This window comes from Fusarium solani, assembly GCF_023522795.1.
Source record: "Fusarium solani strain SB1 chromosome Unknown bctg00000002, whole genome shotgun sequence".
NCBI classification, from domain to species: domain Eukaryota; kingdom Fungi; phylum Ascomycota; class Sordariomycetes; order Hypocreales; family Nectriaceae; genus Fusarium; species Fusarium solani.
The window spans coordinates 2,499,722-2,525,484 of NW_027072155.1; the positions used below are offsets into that span (position 1 = coordinate 2,499,722).

At 53.2% G+C, this 25,763-nt stretch overlaps 7 protein-coding genes across 7 annotated transcripts; 4 read left to right on the plus strand and 3 right to left on the minus strand.

Moving 5' to 3' along the window:
* Positions 1–603: 603 nt before the first annotated feature.
* MRS44_004741 (uncharacterized protein) lies at positions 604–2,039 on the plus strand (the record flags this gene model as incomplete). The annotated part of the gene is made up of 2 exons (XM_046268789.2): positions 604–1,845; positions 1,917–2,039. 2 exons carry the CDS (start codon positions 604–606, stop codon positions 2,037–2,039), a joined length of 1,365 nt encoding a protein of 454 aa, XP_046136117.1.
* A 6,854-nt stretch (positions 2,040–8,893) lies between these two features.
* Positions 8,894–9,537, plus strand: MRS44_004742 (uncharacterized protein; the record flags this gene model as incomplete). The annotated part of the gene is made up of 2 exons (XM_046275575.2): positions 8,894–9,378; positions 9,429–9,537. 2 exons carry the CDS (start codon positions 8,894–8,896, stop codon positions 9,535–9,537), a joined length of 594 nt encoding a protein of 197 aa, XP_046136116.2.
* A 2,904-nt stretch (positions 9,538–12,441) lies between these two features.
* MRS44_004743 (uncharacterized protein) lies at positions 12,442–13,627 on the minus strand (the record flags this gene model as incomplete). The annotated part of the gene is made up of 3 exons (XM_046268788.2): positions 12,442–12,879; positions 12,976–13,110; positions 13,376–13,627. The coding sequence occupies 3 exons, from the start codon at positions 13,625–13,627 to the stop codon at positions 12,442–12,444; spliced, it is 825 nt and encodes a 274-aa protein (XP_046136115.2).
* Positions 13,628–17,745: 4,118 nt separating this feature from the next.
* On the plus strand, positions 17,746–18,204 carry MRS44_004744 (uncharacterized protein; the record flags this gene model as incomplete). Its single annotated transcript, XM_065622317.1, has 1 exon — positions 17,746–18,204. One exon carries the CDS (start codon positions 17,746–17,748, stop codon positions 18,202–18,204), a length of 459 nt encoding a protein of 152 aa, XP_065478389.1.
* A 2,176-nt stretch (positions 18,205–20,380) lies between these two features.
* On the plus strand, positions 20,381–21,163 carry MRS44_004745 (uncharacterized protein; the record flags this gene model as incomplete). Its single annotated transcript, XM_046268787.2, has 3 exons — positions 20,381–20,782; positions 20,832–20,997; positions 21,057–21,163. The coding sequence occupies 3 exons, from the start codon at positions 20,381–20,383 to the stop codon at positions 21,161–21,163; spliced, it is 675 nt and encodes a 224-aa protein (XP_046136114.1).
* Positions 21,164–21,483: 320 nt separating this feature from the next.
* On the minus strand, positions 21,484–23,031 carry MRS44_004746 (uncharacterized protein; the record flags this gene model as incomplete). Its single annotated transcript, XM_046275574.2, has 1 exon — positions 21,484–23,031. The coding sequence occupies one exon, from the start codon at positions 23,029–23,031 to the stop codon at positions 21,484–21,486; it is 1,548 nt and encodes a 515-aa protein (XP_046136113.1).
* A 999-nt stretch (positions 23,032–24,030) lies between these two features.
* On the minus strand, positions 24,031–25,476 carry MRS44_004747 (uncharacterized protein; the record flags this gene model as incomplete). Its single annotated transcript, XM_065622318.1, has 2 exons — positions 24,031–25,147; positions 25,205–25,476. The coding sequence occupies 2 exons, from the start codon at positions 25,474–25,476 to the stop codon at positions 24,031–24,033; spliced, it is 1,389 nt and encodes a 462-aa protein (XP_065478390.1).
* Positions 25,477–25,763: the final 287 nt, after the last annotated feature.

The following is a 25,763-nucleotide window of genomic DNA, read 5'->3' on the forward strand; positions in this document are numbered from 1 at the left end:
CTGCTTATGCTTAGAGTTTGGCCTCGGACCTCGAAGCAAACCAAACCCATCCATCGCCTGGGAGATCCCGCTGTTTGTACTTGTACTGTACCGTCATCCGCGAGCGAGCTTTAGGTGCAAGTGGTCTTGTCGACGTGTATACAAGAAGCTCAGAGCTCCTTCCCCTCCTTTGGCGTGGTCGACCCCAGCCCCTCGGCGATACAAAGCAAACGCCTTTCCCGGACTTCAAAGCCATTCATCAGCCATCTTCTGCCGTCAGACCAAACTCTACCTATTGCCTTTGCCGACACGGGAGCGCGCACCTGTCCTTTACAGCCAGCCTTTGACGCTGACGACCCGCCAACGTCTCGACAGCAGCCCCCAAATACCACGGCGTAGGATCGCGACAACGTGCCATCTAGAGCTTCATTCCTGCCCGCTTGAAGACGAAAAACCCGGCGACAAGGCCCTTTACCCACCGGGGCAGCATCTCGCCCACCAGCAACATCCTCATCCAGACCAAAAAGGCATCCAGCTGCAGCACTCGCGATAGGTGACCAACAAGGCAGCGGCGGAAGCCATAACCACAACTACCCACCACCACAAGCACCTCCACCTCCCGACATGGCAATGGAGAGCTTCTCTGCACGCCGTCCGGCTGCTGGCACACTTCCAGCCTTTTCTCTGCCTCCACCCAATGCAGATGTACCAAGTATGGCCAAAGATCCCCTCTATCCTCATATCCCTGGAGACTCTTTTGAGAACTACCACAACCCGCGCGGTATCGACTCGGCTGGGTACCCATATCCGTCGTCGTATCCTCCCCTCCCCGGCCCCTTTCCCGATCGTCGCCTCTCGTCTTCGCCCAGTGTTCTGACCCCTTCGCCAGGAGCTAGTGACGGCCTGAGCCCCAGTCTCTCCAGCGTTCACACCGGCAGCTCCCAAGGATCCCAAGCTCCCGGCGGAATCCAGTACTCGTACGGAGGCCACGTCCACGGCGCATGGCCTACCCCGGGAAACAGCTCGTCATATACCGTCAGCTCCGCGACTCAGGCTCAGCCCACCCTCGGACAGCAGCACTTTGCTGGCCGCAGCTCGTCCATCTACAGCCAAAGCCCGTCGATTCAGCAATTCAACCACCCACGAAGCTCCCAGTCTCCGGCGACTGGAGGAGAAGGACTCCCCCCGCCGCCATATGACCAGGTTCATCACCCCTTTCAGACTTCCCTCTCTGGCGGAGGCGGCCAGACCTCTCCCTCAGGCTTGTCTTCGGCATCCCAACCGCCTCAGAGCGCAATTCTGACTTCGCAGAACCCCGTATCTACCCAGCCTCCTACCCCCTCGAGTGCACCCGCCCACGTTGACTCGTATACGCATACGAGGCCGCCTAGCACGCCGAGCTATTATACTGCATCGTCTACGCCACAACAGTCAAACTTTCCCTCCTACCCGCCTCAGCCTTCTCCGACACAGCATTCGCCTCCTAGCACCGGCCCAGTGTCCAGGGGCTTGGGTTCGCTCTCAGGCCAGCCACAAGGACCTGGAATGGCGCCTCCTGCGCCATATCGACCGTACCCGTACCAGTCTCTGCCCACCATGGGCGGATCCGTCATGTCCAACATTCACCAGCCTGGTGGTCAGATGTCGATGATTCCCGGGATGGGCGTGCCGCAATATCCTCATCATATGATGTACGGACATGCTCAACCTGCTCCTCAGTCGGAGCGCCCTTTCAAGTGCGACCAGTGTGTGCAGTCTTTTAGCCGCAACCATGACTTGAAGCGGCATAAGAGGATTCATCTTGCAGTCAAGCCTTTCCCCTGTACTTTCTGCAGCAAGAGCTTTTCGCGAAAGGATGCACTAAAGGTATGAATATTGTCCATACTTGTAACTCAGCGGCATTGATATGAAGGGTGGTTTGCTAACAATATCAACAGAGGCATAGACTGGTCAAGGGCTGCGAGAACAAGGCCAACGAGGCTACCAACAATGGCGACGGCAATGGAGCGGAGCGGAGTGGCGAGGATAACGAGAGCCCCGAAACGAAAAGAGAACCTTGAAAGGCCGATGAGAACGAGTGATTGATTTTCTGCGGCTGGGATACCCATGTTTCGAGACGACGTTTAGACACTTGGTTTCAAGGGGCGAGCGAACGGGATGGTGCTAATGCGGAGGACAATCGCACAACTATGGACTCGAGCCGGGAGGCGGCAGATGCAGGTGGAGGATGGGAAGCAAACAGCGACCCCAACTCCCCCACAGGCCTAGAAGGCGGTTCCTGGCTCGAGACACGACATATTCAACCCTTATACGACTCAATGCATTGTCAAACGGCATGGAATAGGCTTTGCCGCGGACGGATGGGCGCAACGGAGGACGGGAGAATGAGTTATCGGCGTCAAGGGCGATGGACATGGACCTCGGGTCAACAATAGCAAGGACAATCGGTTATGGACGAATTTGCGTCACTTGTGTGTTCTATTCTGGAAAAGTGTCAGTCGGGTCTGACAAGGCCACCACGGTTTTGGGTTTGGAATTAAGTTTGAGTTTGGGTTTTTGGGTTCAAAGGAAGGATCATGGACGAAGATGAGAAGATTGAGATGAGAGGGAACCAACACAGAACGAAACCAAGTTTCGGCATCATGCAAGAGAGCAAACAAACATGGGCGAAGGGTGTCACGGAAGGGTCACGGCCATGGACGGACGGCATGGAAGGGTGACGGGACTGGCATGGTTACTGGACAGTGGGCCTAATTGTATATGGATTCTACACGGCATGGTCTAGACGGGGAATTGGGAACCTCAAACTGGGATTCTTTGTTTTCTCTTATATGGTCTTTTTGACGGGGAGTCTTGATATATTTTGTTTGCTTGAAACATTCACTCATGGCGGGATGGGATGAATGGATGGGTGGGACATGGTGTACTAGGGACAAGGCTGGGAAAATTCTGGAAGGCCTAAACGGGTCCATAACAAATAAAGTCAGATTCACTGGTGCTTCATGCACTGATTCACATTTTTATTCGACTCCTTGTGCCGGTGGAAGGAAACAGGAGTGGTGTCCCGGAGGCGCAGGGCAGGGCAGAACAGGCCAAGCAACGGGCGACAACGGGTATTAGAGAGTGAGACAAGGCGTGAGAGAGACTGTTTCTCTTCTGAAGCCATTGGAGAGAAGAGTGAGAGAAGACAGAGGGAGAGACAGGTTCCGGAGAGGGAATGGCGGACTTTCCAACGCTGGTTAGTGTTGGGGGAGCCTAAGCTGGAGGCGGGTTGGCTGTCTGGCACGGAGAATGGGCGTCAGCCAGCCACAGTAGACTACCGTTATGCCTATTGAAGACGGACCTGTGCGGGAAGGACAGCTCCAGGGTCCAATCCAATCCCAGGGCGGAGCGTCAACTTTGGCTGAAGTCTCTTGATGAGGTGATTGGAAGGCTGGCAGATGGACCCAGATGCAGAGCAGGTTTATGGATTGATTGGAGTTGAAGGTTCAGATTGTGTCCTATTGCAGCAGAGTCTCGTTTTTTTTGCTCGTATGGATCGAGATTGAGTCAAATATGGGTAGGAGATGATGTTGATAGTAGTGATGAATGGTTGTGATGGGTTAGATGTCGCTGACAAGAGTCAAGAATAGAAGGGGGTGAGACGCTGGGAATAGATTAATTCTCGATGTAAAAGATGTTTGCTGTCTGTTTGTATCAACTATCATCTAAATCTTGATCTGGCGCGTCAGCCGCAACCAAATGTAGAGATTACTGCCCAATACTCCAACACGGACGCAGGCCTCAATATTGGCTCTTGCCATTGCCGTTGTTTGATTTTGTTGCGCATGTTTTTTCCTTTTTACTCCTGATTATCTATCCAGCTAGCAGCAGGGAGGCGGTCCGGGTTATTCCCTTTGGGGCCATGTGCGGCAGTTGGGCTTGCAGAAGCAATCCTGGTTGACCATGGGGATGAGAGACAAGAGAGAGGTTTATTGACGTTAAGGGGGTATGAGCATGTATCTGTGACATTCTATTGAGACTAGGGCCTTGGAGGCTGAATGCGAGAGGTTTTTTATTCACGTATCATCTGGTTTTCGCCTTTCTTTTGCGACAAGGTTCTATTCATCTGAAATCAGGCTCTGAGATGGTGGTGGTGGTAATGGTAGTGGGTGGGTGGCTGCAAGGGGGCGCGAAACGGGGTTGCATACATTGATTGTCTTGAAGGGAAAAGCTTGACAAAAAACAGGGCCAAGGATCTAACGCAAACAAGACAGATAGACGCGTGAATGAATTGGTAACCAAGAGCGGTTAGTCTGACATGGCATTTGTATACAAGTCCATAGTGTCGAAGAGGTTTTGATATTCGATATCCTTAGCATTAGCTATCACTAAGATCAAGATCAGGATGCTGACCAACGGCGAGGACCCAGAACAGGCTCCTTCCCAGGGTCTGGACTTTCACTTAATTCTCCCGGCTAGTGTATGAGCCACACTCAACTACTTCCTCACTGCATCAACAATGCTGGTCAGCATCAACTGGGAATACCCTCACACTCCTCTTTTTTAGCAAGCCAAACGCTCTGACAGGCGAGGCCGAAACGTCAAACCTGCTAGCCGGGACCGCCGCAATCCAAACGACGACGACGTTCCCGGCGGAGGGGCGTGTGGCGAATTCGCCCCCCCCTCCCTCTCAATCAATTGTTGTCTCTTTGACCTGCGGGCTTTTAAGCCCAGGCTGCGGGCGGAGGCGTTTGACCGCACGGGGAAGCCTAGGCGAGTGCGAGCGGACTAGAACGGGCGGGGAGAGGGGGGCGTTGGGGCTAGGGTCTGGAACGGGTAGGAAAAAATCAGGCCAGCCCTTCCGGGGAGGGCGTTCCGTAGTAGGCTCGATCACTGAGAGAGAGACATTGTTCGTTGCTAGGTTGGAGGGGGTGGGAGTTCACAAGGCAGATCTAGATGGACAGAGGCCACACGCATCTGGCATGGCTTCTTGCCCATGTTTCTTCACCGGCAACCTGGGTCTGGGTCTGGGAGTCGCTAGACGAAGTGCCGACGAACGACCTCGGATGAAGCCGGTGGTGACATGAAGTGCACGTCTGTGTGTAAGTTATGTGCTCGTCTCGTGTGTCTGAGAGCGGACACAAGTCGGGCATCTTCCATCACAAGCCTTGGCTATGGTGTTGGCATCTGATGGCCAGAGCCTTTTGACCTCTCCCCCTATTCACCGCATGGGCCTGGACAAACTTGTTCACCGTTGTGTGTCTTGACTTGACGGCTTTCAGCTCCTGTATGCTGACTGCATGCGTTATGCGTATAGATACTTTGTGCCTGGAATCTCGTGCCCAGCCTCAGAGTGCCAGGCCAGGACTCGTCGACATGGTATCAGGCTGTGGGTGGTTGCATAGGAGACATGTCCGTCTGCATCAATCACCATCATGCTCGCCTCGTCTGCCGTCGATCATGCTCAATCACACACTTATCCTATCACCTCAGACAGAATACCTTGTCTTCATCTCTCGTACTTTGTCGACAACGCCGATCCATATCACCCCCCCTTTTCCCTTCCCCGACGTGCAACAAGACTCTCACCGTATCTCATTCCGATTGGATCACGCACCTTGCCTGCTGCTTCTACTCTCCCTTGCGGGATGTGCGTGCGTGCGTGCGTGCGTCTCTTGTATGTGACGAGCCACGGTCGCTTGCTTGCCTGGGAGAAGCTGATCCAGCTGAGGCGTGACTGGTCAGAACTGGACCCCGTAGTTCAGCTCCGAGGGCCGGACCTGGGTGATTATCGTGAAGGCTGACTGACATTCAGGGGGGAGGCAAGCAGGCAACTCGAGCCGAGCTGCTGAGCAACCAAGGCAATTTCCTCCTTTCTTCATCGTAGGAAAGACTCTCCTCGAACTCGAAAACCTCCGACGTCGTCACGAATCCTTTCTACCCCCGGAGCCGATTTCCTGCAACCTCCCGTTGTCGTCGGGCGGCAAGAGAGAACCCTTTGTCAGCGCGGGAGCCGAGCCCTGTCTTGTACGACCTCGAAGCTGTTTCTAAAAAAAAAAGGGAGAGGTGGTTGGGCGTGCGGACAAGGCAAACATATTGCAATATATTGGAAAATATCGATCCTTTGTGGTGTATGCCCCACGAAGAGGTGGTACTGTACGAGATGATTATTGTCTTGGAGCCCGTGCAAGCCTTGTTGTGTTGGCTGTGCAACTCTTGTGACCTGGGATTTGGCTGGGGGTTACATGGTGACTGAGCACTGCATATGATGCTATTGTAGGAGAGAAGATCCTGTTCTATTCGTCTCTGTCCGTGGCCCTGTTATCGGAGTCGCAGGGACGAGGGTAGAGGACAAGGCCTGGGGCAGAAGGCTACGTACAAGCTGGTCTTGACGAGTAAGGGTGATTATATGGGATGCACCAGGGGGATAGCATAACCACACACTGTGGCCTTTAGTGTAGTGACCGTCGTCCTATGGTAGACGGCACATCTTGTAAGTCAGCAGCGTAAACCTGGCCAAACTCGATTGGCTGTTGTGTCTGACCTCTTCTCTTGTCGAGATGCTGATGTCAGCGATGATGTTGCACTGGACGCTTCCCCTTCACGATTGCCTACAGACAATGACAGTCATAGCTAGTGACGTGTTAGATCTGGCATGTCAAACTTGTTAAAACTGCTCTTCTCTTCCATTTTGCATTTCTACCCATTTCGTCATACCGAACAGCAAACTCCAAAAGGCCAGAACGTCATTTCGTCAACTCAACACCAACAATTAGAGCATCAAAGTTTCCCCTCATCCCACAAAGACCAAGACTCAACACTCACGCAGGAGTTATGATGGCCATCTCGGAGAAACTACGTGCATAAACTGGGTTCTTAAGCTTTGATAGTACCGGTACCTGATATGAAGCCTTCACGGTCAAGGTACAAGTGCGTAGAAAGTATAAAAAGCATGGGCGTATGTCGGTCAAGTCCGCCTCTTCACAACGGCGGATACTTCCGTTCGAAGCTACAGCGATGCATGATGCAAAGCATGACCTCTTGTTGCTGCGAGTTCTGGATACACTTTCCTAGAATTTCCCGTCTATTTCTCATTTGGGCCTTGATTGCTGTGAAGCTATTGGCTCTGCCCCTGGGAGCCTGGAAGCAAGGTTGGAGCAAGAGGGGGCAAACCAAGTTTTTGACGAGTCTATATTCCTTCTATGCATCACATGGCGTTAGTTTTAGGATTTTATTTGGTTGGAATTGGTATTAATGGAAGGAAACAAGGTTCAGGTAATGTTGATGCCTAGCTTTGGGAATAGCTTCCTTTCCTTCCATCATGCAGTCTCGAATGTCAAGGCCATTTAATCCTCATCTTGTGAACTGCGCCCTTTCGTGACTAGCAAACATGTATTGCTGTTGGTTGTATCCAGGAAATCTATGCGAGATTACGAGTTACAGTCAGGCGGTCCGATGAGAGTGCATCATTGAGCCGAGTCCTTCACAACACCAGGTACGAGGAGGCCGCCAATTCATGCTCGAAATACTATCAACGCATCTCTATGGTTCATAAAGCAACCAAGATCGAACTCAGGTGTGCATGATCTCTCCAGCTTGCCATGATGCTGCAGCTAAAGGTGACTAGGAACAACACGCTGGTTGGCGGAGCTGAGATGTCATGATGTTCTCACACGCAGAACCGTCTTTCATTCGTGAGAGTCCTCAAAGTTCTCGGCACAATGGTTAAAGACTTTTGTTCCAACTGGTCTGGTTGAGGATATGCCTTGCATGCTGGTTTCGGACCGTGTCTGGTGAGTTGACTTGACCGGCGTGACCACGATAACCAATGATTGAATTAACTCATTCATGTCTGGAGATCTTGAAACTATTGCAAGATCGTAGACACACACAGGTTCAGTGTCATCAATGAGTCTCTTGAAATATGGAAGCCTGTTGAAAGGACCGACTCGACCCATCGATTACACCACAAGTACGCGTTCCCCTCACCGATCCAAGTTGACCGAGAGGAAAAGATTGGATACACCTAGGAAAGTCTGTTCTGAGAAAAGCTTTTAGAACCCAAGCTTATGTTGCATGTCATGCACTTTGGATCTTTGGAAAAGGTCTGAAGAGCATCCATCACCCCGACGTCAGTTTATCAGGGAGCTTAGACACGGCATGACGAGGTATATGCGGTTGGGGTCTTATTGATCCTGATTGAAGCATTGTAGAGATTTTGTCGAGATTATTGTGATGTATGTTTCTGTTGGGTTGGCCTCATCCCCAATTGATGGTGAGAGAGTTGTCATTGTGACGTTGATGAGTTTAGTCTCTCCGGAGCTTGGAGATGCGAAACACCCAGAAGACAAACATGTCGAGGTATGCTAGATGTCAAGAGTTGAATTGATATTATCAAAAATGCATAGATAATCGCCCATAGTTTCTTTGACGATCAATTGCCAATTTCGAGTTGTCGATGGATCGAGGTCCAAGACGCTAGTTGAAGTCGTGAGTGGTGGAGGGGGGAATGTACCTCACAAGGTACCGGTACCTTTGTTAGCAGCGATTAAGTGCTCAACTCTGCGACGACCGAGTCTGTTTGAGCAAGAAATGATTATCTCGGCATCCATTCAACACAAGTTAATCGTGAGGAATTGGAGCAATTTTTGCTTGGTCAGCTACGATAGCGATTGTCTCGGTCTATTTTTGAGGCTCTTAGTGTCGTTCTTTTCTCGATTGAGAATGCCACAACGGCCGCCATCTTTACTCCTCCACATCCTCTTGTCCTGACAGCTCCAGCGGGCATCAACATCAACCTCACGTCCAATCACTCATTCTACCATTTAGCACACTCTAGCATTGTCACTGAATCACTGGCAGCGCTGCCAATCACTGTCTACCTTCTACCTTTGGTCAACCTGACCAAAACACCCCGAAAAAGATATCCAACATGTCCTTCGTTCCCCGTCACGACATGCCCGGCATGGACGCCGACTCCTCCAACACCTCCTCCTCGTCGCACGGTTCTAGCTCCAGCTCCATCATGGCCATGGTCTTCCAAACCCAGAGACAAACCCCTCTCTACTCGGACTCTTGGACACCCGAAAGCGCCGGAGCCTACGCCGGCACCTGCATCTTCCTCGCCATTCTCGCCATCATCGCCCGTTGCCTCGTCGCCTTCAAAGCCGTACAAGAAGCTCGCTGGCTGGACCGTGAGGCTGCGCGTCGATACGTCGCCGTCAATGGAAAGCTCCCGCTGGCAGAGCAGATCGCCTCGGGGCCGGATGCGCGCCGCATGACACTGACTGAGAATGGCGTCGAAGAGACGGTGGTGGTCGTGGAGAGGAAGCGAGCCGCTGCGAGGCCGTGGCGGTTCAGCGTCGACCCTGTTCGAGCGTGCCTCGACACGGTCATTGTCGGAATTGGATATCTTCTGTACATTTCCCCCCTCCTTGTACGCGCACCAGAAGCTAACAGATGCGCAGCATGTTGGCCGTCATGACCATGAATGTTGGCTACTTCCTCTCGGTCCTGGCTGGCGTCTTCGTCGGCAGCCTCGCAGTCGGTCGATATGCACAATCAGTTGAGCACTAGACAGTGGTCACAACTCTTCAACAATTGCTCTTTGTTCATCTTCAGAATGGAGGCGATACAGGCGTACAGGATTCTTTCAACCCCGAGACGGCGTTTTGGTTTCACAATTGGCAAGCAAGCAGGCAACGGCCCATGGCATAAAGACATTTCTTTCTTGTTTTACACATCGTGTCTAGAATCAATTCATTATTGCTAATTTCCAAGCTGCTTGTCCCATCAAGGTGACCTCTTGACAGTGACTGACAGTGATCCACATCAAGTATCTCAAGTATCGGTACTTCTGGTTGGAAACTCTCTCAAACTTGCTCACCTCCATTAGCCTCCTCCGCGCGCTATCACCATCTAGCACTAGCTCACACGCCTATTGTCCCACCTTGTTAACCGACTATGTAACCTCGAGGCTTTGTGTGTTTAGTCGAGAACAGAGACATGATTGGTGCCGGAATTAATAGCCTGGGCTACGTGAGCTCCTCTCACTAACACCTAACTCAGCACCATGTCAACTTGTTGGCCAACATGGCTTCGATTATTTAGATGTCGCCATCATCCTATTACAGAGTGGAAGACGGGTGTAGCAACGCCTCCTCAAGTTGCCAACACTTGGCCTTTGAACTTATCCTTGAGCTGGAAGCATGAATAGGGCACTGTGGCTCTCGAGGAAGAGGTTACTACGAGGCTAAGAATTGGGAGTCAACCATCCATCACCCTCTTGTTGACACTCAATACCCGCAGTGACCCTATCTCTCCTTTTCTTTCTTAACCAACTCTGCAACAATACATGCATATTAAAAGGTAAAATGCTGCTCTTCGGCTTCTTAATGGAGAGTTTGTTCAAGTCTATCGATTGGGTCATGCTTATGGTGACCAGATACACAAGACACACTAACGGCAAACATTAAAACGAGTAACCAGGGCGAGCATTTCAGTCGCAGTTTCTAATATTAAACAACAGACTTGTAAATAATAGTAGTAACTGCCCAGATGGAGACATAGAAGGACTGCAGAAACACCTTTGGAGAACCCGGGAGCGTATGGGGGAGGTAAAGGGGCATGAGCACTGGCTAGGAACAGTTGCGACCTGGTGATGGAGCATGCAATGTGACTTGAATGAGCTAGCGGGAGGATGCCATGCTACTGTTGACCAGTCATACCGGGTTGACAATCACTGCCTCTTCCGGGTTCGTCACGGCGAGGCCACCACAGAGGGAACAGAATGCCTGGACAAAGCCGTGTAGCCCGAGCTATAAAGCTCGGCGGACGGGCAATAGTCACTGTTATAATTGGGGACACTAAGATCTTGAATCTTATGTGATTTCGGTCCATGTTTGTCAAGTGTCATGGGACTATAGGGGCGACCTCGAGACCCTCCTTGCCTCGACCAGTGATGAATGAGTTTTGATCTCGTTACGCATGTATGCATACTGACTTGTTCTAGAATTCCGGGCCTGTACATAAATAAAAGGAGATGTTTCTTGCTTGCACAGCTCCTGTCGTGTCCAGACCGTCAGCAGAATGACAGGTCATTCACCGTCAGGAGTCAACAAAGCTTACATCCAAAGCCAGCACACAAACACCACAATCACAGCACCAACTCTTGCAACTCACACCTATCTATACCTTCTTTAGTTCTCTCCTCGTCCTGTAAGGCCCCCAATCTCATCCCCCCACCTAAACCTCCCAACAAGGAAAAGGCGCCCCTTTCCCATCCACGTCATGCCAACCCACGGCGCACAGCCCATACGGGGAAAGGAGTAAGAAGGAGAAAAAAAAATTATTACAGAAATAGTAAAGCTCAACCTTGAAATGGGCGCCTCCCAATCATGTATAGGCAGGTCCCCTAATGCGGCAGGAGGCACGCGACAGCTCATCGGGGCTTTCCTTTTTTCTGCTGTAGTCTGAGACCAGGGATCTTGCTTGGGTGCAACAACGAAACCCAACCCAACGGCGGCAACGGCACGTTTGTCAATCGTACGTACACACGGGCCGGGCTTTGCAGATTTAGTTGGCATTTGCCTCATTAGGAAGGCAAAGCCACGCTCGAGACGTGGATTGGATTGGACTGAAAGCCCAGGCTTTGTCGAGATCGGATGCCTGCATCTCTATGCCTGCATTTCTGGGGTAGCTTGTGGAATTCCTCTCTTGGGTAAGTCCGCTTGAGACTGGGCATATAAGTCGCGCCCATCCCATCAACACCACTTCTCAATACTCAAAAGACAACTCCAGCTTGGACAATATCGATATTGTCTGTTCTGCCAAATCAATTCTATCAAATGATTTCATCATACACACGAGTTAACCCCCCCCTCATCAACAGCATACAAAACCTCACGAGCAGTTGAGGCAAAGGATCAAGTACCAGACCCTTTGAACCTGCCAAGAAAAACAGCCGTTGTCTCTTTTGGCCCATGATAGATTCGTCAAATCCACATCGAGTTCCCGTCCGTTATCGTTCGTGCCTTCATCGAGTCCATTCCCATCCCTTCCCTTCCAGCCCCGTCCTATCCCGCCCTAATCCCTCCCTCTCGAGCAATTCGCAAGTCAGGCGAGTCTTCTCGGGCTCCCCAACGAGAGAAGACTCGCCTCCTGAACACTAACAACTGCCTTCTGCAGGCCGCCCAAGGCGGGAGACGAAATTACTCCGTTCGCATAGCCCTCGCCAAAAAGACGAGAGGCGTTCTGGAGTGGCCTTCGCGCCACTACTCGGATTGCAGACTTTCTGCCGACATACTCAACACCGGTGAACCATGCTGACGGCATAGGCCAGCTAAGGTGAACGGCACAGAGCCTGCCGGACGTAATTAACAAAGACCAGCACCGAGGCCCATCAGGCCTGCTGTAGGCCTCAAAGCCAACAACGCGAACCGAGGATAAGAAATAAATGGAAAAAAAAATGCAGGTGGCAAATCAACACCCTACCAACGCCATATCACCAGGACCTCGCAAGACTAGCTCTGATGTCCAGGAGGGACGCGCAAGGTCGAGAGGCGGCGTCTCGAGCAAGCATTGAGCGCCGGGTATCAGAGACCAAAGATTTATCTTTGGTGATGGTGCGTCGTTACGACTGGTGGTGGTTGTTGGAGGGCATGCCCGGTTGCGGGGGTATGCCTGAACCGTAGCCCTGATTCCGTTGCACGTAGCTTTGATACGCCAAAGCCTGCTGGGGATCCATGGGCAGGTTGGCGGGCATATAGTTGCCGGGCATGTGAGGGTTCTGGGGTATGCCGGGTCGGCTGCCCTGAGGGGGAGATGTTGGTTGGCGGGCTCTTCCGGAGACTCGACCTGGTCACCACCATCCACGCCGTTCTCGTTACCAGGCGTGGGTTCGGGTGCGTTCAGGCATGCCTAGATGATGTCAGCCAGAGGTCTTCTTGATACGCGACACGTGTGCAGCCAGTATGAGGCTGCTGACGCGCTCCATGTGAGTAAATGGGATAGTACCTGAATCAAGTTCTTGCCCTCAGCCTTGGTTACGAGAGGTTGGAGCTTGGGTGTAGTGAATGTATACACGAGACCGGTTTCAGAGACGACGAGAAGAAGGACTTGAGTGCCCGTGAGGACAGAAAGCTCGTATGCCTAGATGGAAGAGGTTGAGAATTAGCGATTGACACGTCAAGTAGATTGCGCGCCATGTAGAGAAAGCGGGCAGTTTGAAAGGCTTTTGAACGCGACACGGCGTTGGATCGGCCCCAGAGGCAGCGAAGGATTGGTAATGGGTAGCGGAGGAGTGTCCAGAGATGCCATTGACACGCGCATTTGATTGAATGCGCTCAAAGTCATTCTCTTTGATGGCGATGATGATGCTGATGGTGATAATAGGTGTATATGATGAGAAACTAACCTTCTTCATGATTCCGGCCTTGCGCTTGGAAAAGGTGATGTGTCGCCGAGACTTGTCGCTGATGAACTTGATCTCAATCTTGCGACGCTCGCGACCACCCTTCTCGTCATCATCGTCGTCGTCGTCGCCTGCTGAAGGGCGCTGGCGCTTGATGCCGCGAGACTCGGTGGCGGCGCTGCCATTGCCAACGTTCTGCGACTCGTCGAGCTCGGTGGGCGAGGTTTGGTCGTGCTGGTCTGTGATGTCGGCCATGGCGTCTTCTGTATGAGTGATCGTCTCAAACGGGCTTGGGTTCGATTTTATCTCAAAAGAGAAAGCTCTCGTGTCTGTATTACCACGAACGAACCGCGACGGCAGCAAAGAAAAAAAGGTGGTGGAGATACTGCTTTGAGCGTGGTGCCGATGGATCTATACTGGATCTGGAGTGGGAGCGGAGAGAAAATGGAGGGAGCTGCGGTGCGCTGCGTTTCTTGTCGCAGAAACCTGGTTGGGCACGCTCTTGCTGTTTGCTGCTTCGAGTCTGGTCTGGGTGTGTCTGGGTTTGGGTCGGGGGGCCCTTTCCTTTTTCTGGGTGCGGGCTGTGGAGGGCGTGGGTGGCGCGGACGGGAAAGAAGCGAGGCCAGGCGAGGCAAGTGCAAGTGCGCGCGCGACGAAACCAAGTGAGAGAGCAGGGGAGGGGGGGTCCCGACGACGGCGGCGGCGGCGACGAGGGATTGTGACAATAACGGACAATAGAAGTGGCAGGGTTTGATATGCAACCAGGGCGAGGCACTTGTACTGCAAAGCCTGCAAAGCAGGAAGAAGATATCCTTCTAGCACGTGTTGGTGTTTCTGCCAACCCACGCTTGCGGCCGATGGGTATCCGGATGCAATTGACGAGGCACTTGTCTGAGAGTGGAGAGGGTAGCTTGTGGGGCAGATTTCGAAGCTTACAAGGAGCCCAAAAGTTCAGGCAGGTACTCAAAAAGCCAGGGTGTGAGCGGCCAGTGGATGGATGCAAACAGAAGCGACGCTGTTCTTCTGTTTCATTATTTTCTTCCATGTTTGTACCTTCTTTGCTTTTTCGCACTATGTCTCTCTCTGTACGTAGCATCTACGGAAACAAAACGGCGAGGAGGAGAAACAGCCTTCTTTCATCTCGAGGGGAGGGGAGGGAGCTTGTTCGCCGGAGGGGGCTTGCTCGGTGGTGCTAAGATAGCAAGCTTTTGGCTGCAGCGGCGGAACGGGCTCGGAGTCTCCACGAGTGGAATGGGTGCAAGATGAGCCTGAGGGAAGGGATGGATGGGATGCAAGGTCCAGCATCGACCAATCGCAGACTCGGATTTGGCCTGTCTGTTGCTGAGTTAGGGAGTCAGCGATTCAAGCGTCGGGTGGGTTGCTGCGTGCAGCGCGCCATTGCTGGTGCGACCGGGATTCCGCGCCTGAGTGGGCTGTGGGTATTCGTGTGAGAGCTGGTGTGAGAATCTGCAAGTGCCCTGTATCAAGGTACTTCGTATATCGAGGTGCATGGTCTGTGTGGATATGGGTTCATCCAAGTGCGAGGGAATTTGGAGCTGGTTGCCAGTCGGGAGATTAGAAAAGGGCCCAAACGTGTGGAATGAAAGCTCAAGATGGGGTCTGGTCTGTGTGATGCAGCATGATGGGGTCGTAATAAATGTCAAGAGATGGATTGACACGATACATGGTGGTTGATTGATGGATAGTAGTGTCCAGAGACGGAAAAGAGGAGAGAGACCCATCAACGATGCAGAGATGGCAGTACAGTACAGAGTACAGTTGACACAGACACGACACACAAACACAGCGCCATTCTAGGTTCCCCATGGCCATGACACGCCCTGCCCAACTCCCGAGTCCTCCTGTCACGGCTCCAGCTCCCTCTGCCCCAGACAAACACGCCCTTGGCAAATCCCCCATCTGCTCCCCGTCTCCACGGCTGCTTGCGTGCGTTTGCCCTTTCGAGTCGAGTCGAGCCTCAATGGTTGGCCCACGGCTCTCCGTCAAACTCGGGGACAGGGACGGGAATGGGGAATGTCATCTTGGTCCCGCGATCAAAGGAGGCATAGTGAGGTTGTAGCCGTCCTGCACACGGACGCTCCTGTGGACAATGGAGAGATCGCCCTGTATAAAGAGACAAGGCAAGCCAACAGAGTCGTTTGCAAGGAGGGGCTTGAAGATGAACGCAGCAGAGGATGATCCCTCCAATGTACCCGCGCCCTGTCCTGCCCAAGGCTTCTCCATGATGGACCCGGCCCCATCTCGTTCAATTCATCCATTCACCGTCTATCAAATGAGCCCATCACATACCATTCGCAAGGTTCTCCCGTCTTTGATGTGCATGAGAGAGCTTCAACCATTCATCAGAAACTCGTGGACCGAGATTCGCACCGGCCAACCTGCCAACAGGCAGATGAGTTTCGTCCGTGGTCACAGACAGACAGGCAGGGTGGGACGTCAGTGATGACGGATGGCCCTGTCAACGACATGCATCTGCGCCTGTTGGTGCCCCGTTTCCACCATCAGCCACTGCCTGGTGTCTCTTCCCCTGGACCACACCCAGAATGACCACCGTTACAGCTGTGCAAGGTCGTCTCGTCGGCTCTGTGCTGACATTTGACACTCTGCTGAAGCGGATTCTCTCCATGCACTGAGTCCTTTTGCTAGGCAGGCAGCAAGCTGGCTCGCCTGGTGGAGGCAAAGACCCACGACTCGGGCCATCGAGCACTCACGGTGCTCCACCAGGATCCCGCTCCGCCCATTCAAGCGAGTGACACAGTCCGCTGAGTCGGCTCCCACTGCTCGCGGGGAGATCCTGTCAACCACTGTGCGGTGCCTCAAATCACTCTCGGTCCTATCCCTGGCTATCGTGAGCCGTTGAGGCAGTGGGCCGTTCTGTGCCGCATGCATGCCGCCCGCGTGACGAACCATAACGTAGCTCCCAGCATCAAGACTTCCCCCGAGGTTGCATTCACACGCTCTCACATCCTGTGCCTTGCAACTTGGCCTCAGACTCTCGTGGATCACCAAGATCTTCACCAGTACCCGAAGCCAAGTGCCTGGCCAAACTCAACCTGCTTAGACATCTCTGCACGTCCCGCGACCGGCCCGTAGGGCGGCAGTCCAAATCAAATCAAATGCTCTGCCCCTCGTGCTTGTGCTTGCCGTGCTTGCCTGCTTGCTTGCTCAATGTCCAACCTCCCCTGCTTGACCCGTTAGCAATCAACCAAATCTTAGTTAGCGCAGATCTGTCGCACAGTGCCAGCTGCTGCAAGTGTTCCGTCGTTGAGGACAGACAATTAAACACAAAGGAAACAGCTTTGGTCTTGGATATGGCACATGGTGTTGCTCCCCTGTCTGCGCGTGCATCTGCGTCTGGGTAGCTAGGCCTCGACCGCGTGTCGCATCATCTGCTCAGACAAGTGGGGGACTTTTCTCGGCGCGAGAATGACTGAGCGCGCAAGACAGAGAGGTGAACCCATCCCCAAGCGCCTCTCTATCCCTGCTTGTGCAACATACAGCAGCAGGATGGGGTACTTGCCAGAGAAGGGCCCCCGTTGCCGGCCAGGTTCAGCGATGGCCTTTTGTGAGCTGAGGTGCCGTCTTGCTTCATTAGCTTTTCAGATTCACACATGCCAGAGATGTCGATGCCAGCTGGCCCATTGTCAACAAAGCCAGGCCATCTCGCCTAGTTTACAGGGGATGGGACCCAAAAGGTCCGTGATGAAGAAGCCACAGCAAAGACGGAGGAGAGTCGGAGGATAGGCGGGCCTAGCTTCCTCGGCTCTACCCTACCGACCACCGGGGTTACACTGATCGAGACCCTGGCAAATGGCGGTTCCTCTCCAAAAAGCCATGCTGGAAATATACCGCAAGGTGGCGTGGGCATGATTGGCGGAAGCCTCCAAGGACACCGTCAATGTGAAGTGGGCGATTTTCAATGACACGGAGGCCGCGAGCACAATGGCATGCCATGCCATGCATCGGCCAGAGCAGAGGTGCTCAAGCGCAAAACCATGGCCAGCGTCGGTGGGGTGGGCTCCAATGGAGATACAGCACAGTCTGAGCCGGGAGCACACCGTCATGTCATCCCATCGTCCCAACCTCTGTTGTTGGAGAGGAGCAAACCCTGTGGAGCAGTCGCGTCGGCCGCACTGATAGCTCGCCGACCAAGAAGCGGGGGATCCTGAAGCGCCGTGACAGTGGATGGGGGGGATTGGTGGACGAGGGCCTCGGCTCCGTCGGAGGGTGGCGGGAAGGACTCCAGGGCTTGTTTGTCCGTGATGAAGGGGCGACCCTTAGGGCGGAATAAGTGCACCTTGACATGATCGGATGGCGTAAGTCGAGTCGCGTCGATTCCGGAGCCGGCCGAAATGCACGAGGCGGGGAAGGGCACAAGCAAATGCCCAGAACAAAAACTCGGGTCCTTGAGCAGCAGTTTTAAACTCGAAGCCGTATTCGACGATGTTGGAGAATTCGCAGGTCGAAAAGGGTTAGATATCATCCAGTTCCATCTTGCATTTAAGGCTGGAGGCACAGACCGAAGCAGAAATGCTTCATTCCGCAGAGGGAATGGTGTCACACAATACTCGCGAATGACGATGAACCAGATGGACGAGATGGGACTGTCAAGCCCTGGCTCTCCTCTCTGTTCGCAACTTGGCGCACGGCCCAGACATGAGCTGCAACTGCACCGAAGCGGGGGAAGTGCCAGCCAGGCCCAGCCTCCACTTCCAGCGTCTGTTTGTTCGACAGCGGGTGGAGAAGGCCTTGCTCGACCTCTCGGCTGTCGAGAGCGCGACAGGCAGGGCAGCCAGTTCTCGATGGCCTAGCCCCAGGGCCAAAGCTTGCTAAGGTTGTGAAGGGGGTCCTCCCCTGCTCACCAGACTTGACCGAAATAGGAAGCTCCCCGAAGAAGACACAGTGCCGAACGTGATATGATCGCGTTGCGAACGGCGACGCAGGCGTTTGCACGCGGCAGGCCAAGAGATCTTCGTATTTACAGTTGAACGGTCGATGACGGCGTAAAGTAGCATTGGTGGCGTGGGAGGGGATGCCTCCTCGCTGTTGGACCTTGGAGAAATGAGATGGAGGGTCGTGGCCTGGAGGTGGCCTGGAGGTGGCAGTTGGCGAGCAGGTGGGTCAGCCTGCATGCCAGAGACAGAGATGCGTTTAACGGGGCCACAGAGACTTCTGGATAATTACATGATATTTGTGGGGGTTGCGCTCGGACATCTCACTGGTCAATTTTATTTGCTGCGGAAGGAACATGGCAGGCAAGGCAAGCGATCCCGTGTCGTCTCCTCCAGGTATCTTTGGGCAGGAGACCCCGTGGATGTCTTGTGATTTGTCATGATTGTCAGTGCAGGAGCTGAAGAGCCTTGAAGTTGCTGACTTGCAGTTATTCTCACTTGCAGCATGACAGCGTCGTCGAGGTGTCCATACGAGGTGTATGGGATAAGAATCATTGGTGTTTTCCATCAACGTTCGCTTTCGCAATCGCCTCGGTTCTTGTTCGATCTCTCGATGGACGCATCCTTCCTTCCATCGTGGGGCTCGATGACAACATCCTGATTCTCTCTCTGCATGAATGTTGATGTCATCAGCAACCATTCAAGGCGTGTGGCTTGGTCGACCATGAACTCCAGAAGATCGAACCTCTGCGAAGCCTAGGGATGCATGCATCTTGGCCGCACGTGTCAGAGTCGCGAACCACGGCTTCCGTCAAGTCTTCTTGGCCGAGACTTCGGCACGTTGCAACCGTCGTCGAGCAGCGATGTGGATAGGTCTGGGCAGAGACATGAGACTGGGGATAATCCGCAATTGATGTTGGTGATGGCTTCACCTTTTATTTGATTGTCTTGGAGCTTTGGGGTCCGAGCTGCTGGGCAAACCCAACACCATCCCCCAAAGGGCATTCATCTCCATCTTCACCAAGATTAAGCTCGTCTACCCCAACGGCAAACCAGGGTCTGCTATGCAGCACCTCCACCGACGTCGCAGTCGTGAGTGTGTCCCCTACTCTGCCTATTCCTCATCGTGTCTAGCCTCAGGTCGCCGCATCTGTCAAGGGGGAAAATCCTCCAATCCACGACGTCGACTCTTCCAAGTCTGGGCAACGCCTGGGAATGCGCCTGGTGGTACTAAGACCTGATGATAGCCGAGGAAAGAGACTCAACTATCAAGATCGGGATCTCATCAAGGGAAACACTGTCACGCCAGAAGATCATACCAGAATTCCACTCGGGCGGCTGTTGCTGGCAGTTGAAGACTTCTTGTTGCCGTCGGGCGGCTCTGCGACTTGCTCAGGGCCTATAGTTGGGCTGCTACTGAGTCGCAAGTGTCCCTGGCTCCAACAATCGCTGTCCCAAACAGGGTATTCGGCCAGGCTCTTGGGCCTCTGATTGGCCACCGCCTCGGCGTGGAACCATTCGCCCCGCGGCCGTCGGCAGCTCTGCGTCAAGATCCATCCCCTGAAACCGTGTCGGTTGCGGATCTTGACAATGATCAGATGTTGCCGAGACGCTCCAGTCGTGGTCTTGTTTCATGGTTGGTCTTGGAGTTTTCGAGTTTTTCCATTGTCCTTCCTTTTGCCGGCTTGTCTCTGTCCTCCTCCCTTGCGTGGTGCTGCCAGGAGTTTCTCTTTGTTCATACACTCTCTCTCTTTGCTTCCAGTACCTACGTTTGACAAGCTCGCTTGGGCGGTTGTCTTTTCTTTCTTTCGTTCATATACTAAATTATCGGAAACGAGATCGTCACCGTTTTTCGAGTGTCGATCCCTTGAAAACAGTCTACTCGCTTCACTTCTACCTCTTGACGAGACTCAATATCCAAGACGCAGGTCGTCCACCACCAGCAGCAGCAGCAGCAACTCCTACAGTATAATCAGTCACTCGAAAAGAGGAGGACGAAAACGAGATATCCCATTCAGCAAGCGTGTTCCGATTTCCAGTTTAGACGGTTTCCTTTGCTCTTTCAGTTACTACACCAAATACCTACATCGCCACCATGGCCAACAAAGTCTTTCTTGCGGCTGTCGCCGCCGACGTTCTCTTTCTCGCCTCGGGCATCCTCGAGCTGGTCTTCTCGCTGGTCGTCAGAAGCCAAATGAATGATGCTCCCCAGGATGGCGAACAGGCCACAAGGAATCTGCTTCACCAGCGATTCCCTCTCACCGCTGGCATTGTCAATGCCGCCTTTATCCTCGCCACGTTTGCCGTCACGCTGCCAGGACTCGTCATGCCCGCCCGAAGCATTCTCAAGATTTCCGGATACATGGTGACTTTCTGTGCCATCTTCACCATGTGTGTGGGTGTCTTTCTCTGGGTCATGACATTGAGGATTCGGGAGCAATTCTTTGACATCTACATTGCGCAAGAACCTGAGGTCCAGAGCCTGATCCAGATTTCTGTACGTCAAACCTGAATAATGGCGAAAATACTGCTAACGAAAGCTACAGTTTGAGTGCTGCGGATACTCCAACAGTACCACACCCGCCTTTGTCATGGACACTACGTGCACCAGCCCTGCGAGCGCAGCTCTTCTACGAGGCTGCGCGACAGCCATCTCCAGCTTCTCAAACCTTCACATCGACAGCATCTTTACCGTTGTTTTTGGAATTGTTGGTACGTATTAGTTCACGTCCTTCGATATACCGCACAATATACTAACTACATACACCCAGGTGTTGACGCCATCTTTATCCTCTGCATCGCCTGCCTTCTCAAGGACCGCAAGGAGCGCGAGCGCTACCGACACATTGACGAGAAGTCCGGCTACCGACAGATTTAGAAAAACCACCTCTGGGCATGAATGAGGCGGCCATTGACTGGCTGCCGTGGGCTACATCGACGTTCCTTTTCCCGTACCTAGTAGTATAGCGGCCACCGTTCCTAGAGAACCTGTTGCGTTTACCAGCCTTTTATATTTAGTCCGAGATGTAGTCAATGCACAAGGTTCTTAAACTTCTGGGGGAACTGGGGTATGCATTGGAGTCTTGAGGCGCGAGGCTCCTATTTGTACTCATCGGGACATGCATCACGCCGTATCAAAGCCATATCGTAAACCTTTTCGTATTCCTCGTGAGAGCCACGTCATAATCTTGAACGCTATCAAATGGTTCCAAACGTCGTTACTCCTCGTTTTCTGCTCTGCTCCCTCCGCATCTCCACCTCCTCCAGCTCAAGTCCCGCGCCCTCCGCCATTATCCGGTCACGATGCCACGGTCCGACAAACATGCCCTGGGGGTCGACGCTGTCCCGCACCGCGCGGAAGGAGTCGAGCTCCTTGCCGTAGAAGGCCTCGATCTCTGGGCGGTGGGATTGGAAGTTCTTTGCCCAGTGAGGCTTGCCGCCGAGGTCCTTCATCAACCACTCAAACGCCTCGTAGTACCTGTCGTGGCAGGGAGGGTCTAGCCAGTAGGGTCGGTAGAGCGTGGCGTTGAGATACAAGGTTGGTCCGTCGTCGACGGTGATGTCGAGGTAGGGTCGCGCGTTGGAGGTTAGTGTAGTATCACTCACACGAACCTCGACGGGCGAGTGGACATAGAGGCCCTCGGCGGAGAAGGGGATGTTGTGGGGGACGTAGTCGGGGTCATCGGGCGTCAAGTGATTGAGCCACGAACTCAGCCGTCGAAGGGCTTCAGGACCCTTCTTGAGAGGAATAGCCCACTCGTTGACAAACTGCGAGTAGAGGCAGTTCATGAGGAGGGCCTTGCGACTCGGCTGAACGGCCGACGAGCTTGTCCCGTTGCGGAAGCCATACTGCATGCCAAACACAAACCACTCGACCCAGGGAAGAATCCTCGGGGCGTACTGTGCGATGTACAGCAGGTTGTGGTAGACATAGTATCCAAGGGCGCCATCGTAACCGCTCTGGGGTGGATCACGGTGCTCCTCGTCCGTCTTGTCCGCCTGCCAAACCACGGCACGCCTCGTGTAAGGGAACCACCAGACCCTGACAAACTCGCTCTGCGTCCACAGCTCGTAGTTCCAGGCCTCAAACATCTTGTAGTCGGTGTCAATGACCTGCCTCCACTTGAGGCTAAAGGCTGGGACGGCCTTGAAGGTGACCTCTGTGATGATTCCAAGTGCGCCCAGCGAGAGCAGGGCGGCTCGGAAGAGGTCGGGTTTTGTGTCCTTGGAGCATTGGACTGTAGTCCCATCGGCGAGGGTCACCTTGAGAGAGATGATGTCCTCTGACATGAGACCGTGGCGCAAACTGCTGCCGTGAGTACCAGTAGAAATAGCGCCGCTGATGGACTGCTGGTTGATGCTCCCAAGGTTGGGCATAGCAAGTCCATGCCTCTCAAGCTCCTCGCACAGCGTGTACAGCCTGATCCCGCCCTCCATGACAACCACACCCGTCTCCTTGTCCACAGAGATGATCCTGTTAAAGTTGTCGAGGTTGACGAGCCAGCTCGACGTGCAGGTGATGTTTGACGGCGAATGACCGCATCCCGCCGTCACCAGGCGCCGACGACACCTCCGCGCAAGATTGACCACTTTTTGCACCTCGGCCAGCGACTCCGGCTGGATATACAGCTCTGGAAGGGACGAGAAAGTGCGCGCCCATGTCTGGTGGACGTGCCGCTGGCGGGCGCGAAAGGCGACGCCATCGTCTTGGAGCTTTGCGAGCTCCGCGGCCACGAGGGGGTCCATTGCGCAGGAGGAGGACGGGATGACAGAGGCAGGAAAGAAGAATCTCGCAGGATTAATCGACGAGTAATGGATATAGAAAAGACCCAGCGGGATCTAATCTATTCGCTCGATGCCAAAGTGGGCGTAGTCGCATTCGGTCTTGGGTCTTGGTCTCGTCTTTGTGGGTCAGGGTCAGCGTCGGAATCGTAAATCTCTCGGTTCAACAGGACAGGCTCCGAAGCCGGTGATGCGAGTTAGAGGAGGAGCATTTCTGCAGAGTGTGCAACTCTGAATCAGCGATGAGGAAGGGGAGAAGGAGTGCGGCATTGTGGGAGGGTGAGCCATATATTGGAATGGATGGGTAGAAGTCGTCGACGGTTCGGAACGGCTTGATAATCAGAAAGAGGCGCGAAACCCTCGTCCGTCCCGACTTGAGCGAACGAGCAAGGAAAAAAACCCGATCGACAGAAAGTCCCTGGATCGGCAATTCGCGCTGGGCTCTGATTGGTTGTAGGATAAGGGTTCAAGCCGTCAACGATATCTTTTTTCTATGCGGGCCATGACAGGGGTCTTGATGGTGTCATTGAGCCTCTAGCAGCCGTCATCTGGACCGGCTCGGCTCGTCGCTTTGATGGTTTCGTGAGAGTGTAAATGCATCGATCAGTTTGAGTTGATCTCGATACAGCGATCTTGCGTTTTCCAATTCAAATGCCGTGGATGTCGTTTCAATGCTTGATCGCCCTGTTCTGCCCCTCAACATCCAATCTGGCAGCGTTCCACAAACTGCGACAATGCCCACTTGAGCCATCGCTCGATCTTCACATCAAACATGATAGCACGGACGCTAAAATAAGTGATACGATACCGCAACTCATGGCCAATTAGCCCCAATAAATACACACTTTTTATTGCCGGAGTCATGTTAGCACCCCAAAGCAGTCCATATCCATATCAGGTTGCCCTAGACCTGGAGTTGTATTGTTATGTTAACCTAGACACAAACTATGACACACCCATTGTTTAACCCTGAAAAAAAGGATGCTGAAGAAGCTCGCTTGCTGTGGGCCTCGGGCGCGGAGGAATCTCCATTGCCAATCGTATCAAGTCAGTTATAGAACCCACCTCCTCCTCGCTCAGGTCAAGGGGCGCGTTTGCTCTGAATGTGTGCTCGAATCCTATCAGGGGGAAGCGCCTGGTCACCGGTGGCTCCAACCAGATACCCATGTGTGGCCATCTCCTCAGGAATTGGTCTGGGAGCCGGCCAAAAATGAGCGCTATGCCAAACCAATAGTGCAAGATCGGAACCTCTGGGTCTTCCTTGTTGACCATAATTTCTGGAAGGAGGTGGTAGCCAGTATAGAGTCTATACACAAGACACCCAAAGGCCCAGATGTCGACACCTCCAGTGGAAGGCCACCGTGATATTTCTTCTTCAACGGGCTCGACCATCTCGGGAGCTCGAAATTGGTAAGGTCCGGCAATCGAATGCCACCTGTTGACACTTTCTCCGACGGGGAAGGCTGCGAGAGCGAGGTCAGCATCACCAACGGCAATCCTATCCAACATCTTACCAAATCCCAGATTGCCAAGCTTGATCTTAATATTTTCATCGTAGTCGTCGCGTGTCGGAAGAATAGGGGAGATCTTTGTCAAATGCAGCGGCGCATGTACTCTGTCAGACGTGTGCCGAATCTTTTCAAGGAAAACTTGGTCTTCGGGTCCCTGGACAAGGTCTGGGGGATACGAACGAGTCTTAATCTCGAGGCTATGCAGGCCGATGGCTCCATGAACCCACCCCGCCCGGTGCATTGATTCGATTCCAAGGAGAGTCTGTTTGAGAATACTCTTGATGATGCCAATGGGGAGTCTTGGGACGCCCCCTGAGGGCGGCGGATACGAAGTTAGAGGTTGGAGGGAACCGCGAAATGGTATATACTGGGGTTGGTATGCGAGACACGCATGAATGCCGTTGGGGCCTTGCAAGGCGTAAGCCCGAGGACAGTTGACGTGCATTGGATTTAGATCACCGTGGGAAGCTCTTAGGGCTATTGATAGGCTTTCTATGTTGGTGATAGCGCTTTTCGACATTGACATAATCTGGAGGGTTAGATACTGGGGCTGCCCAAGTTGTACCTCTCTATGGCTCACGATTAGCATCGGCAACAGCAGGTGATCATGTGTAGTATAAACTCACTCTTGTTGGGCGAGCCACTTTGTCCAGTCCCATCCAAACCCAAGCTTTCGAATGATACGATACCACCCTCGCTGGTCGGAGGGCGCTTTGATGAGTGTGCCGAGGGTTATTGGGTAAAGCCCGTCCTCGGCGTAGAGCTCCGGCCACTCACACAAGCGGGCATGATGCCATTCAGATTGGCGAAAGCTGTGTTCCGAGGGGTATTCGGGCACTCCTGGAGGAAGCTCCATGGGATGTGGGGGTATCAGCATATGGGGGGGAGGTACCGCCATGGTAATGGATGTCTGATAATTAGAGAGATGCGTGGCTCGTGCGCGGGCAATAGAATGATGATGTGGATGGAGATGCAATGTTGATGGAGCATGTTATGGCTAGCAGTGGTTGGAGGAGGAGTAGCATCATTTTGATCTGGGAACGAGGTTTGCTCTTTCAGGCGCTGCTTTCCTAGATAACCTAGGTAGTAAAGAGCCATCCCGCTTTCAGCAAGTGGCACAGCTGGACTTTTCTTGAACAAGGATACTATACATGATAGAAAGGCAGGTACTTTACAGGATGGCAG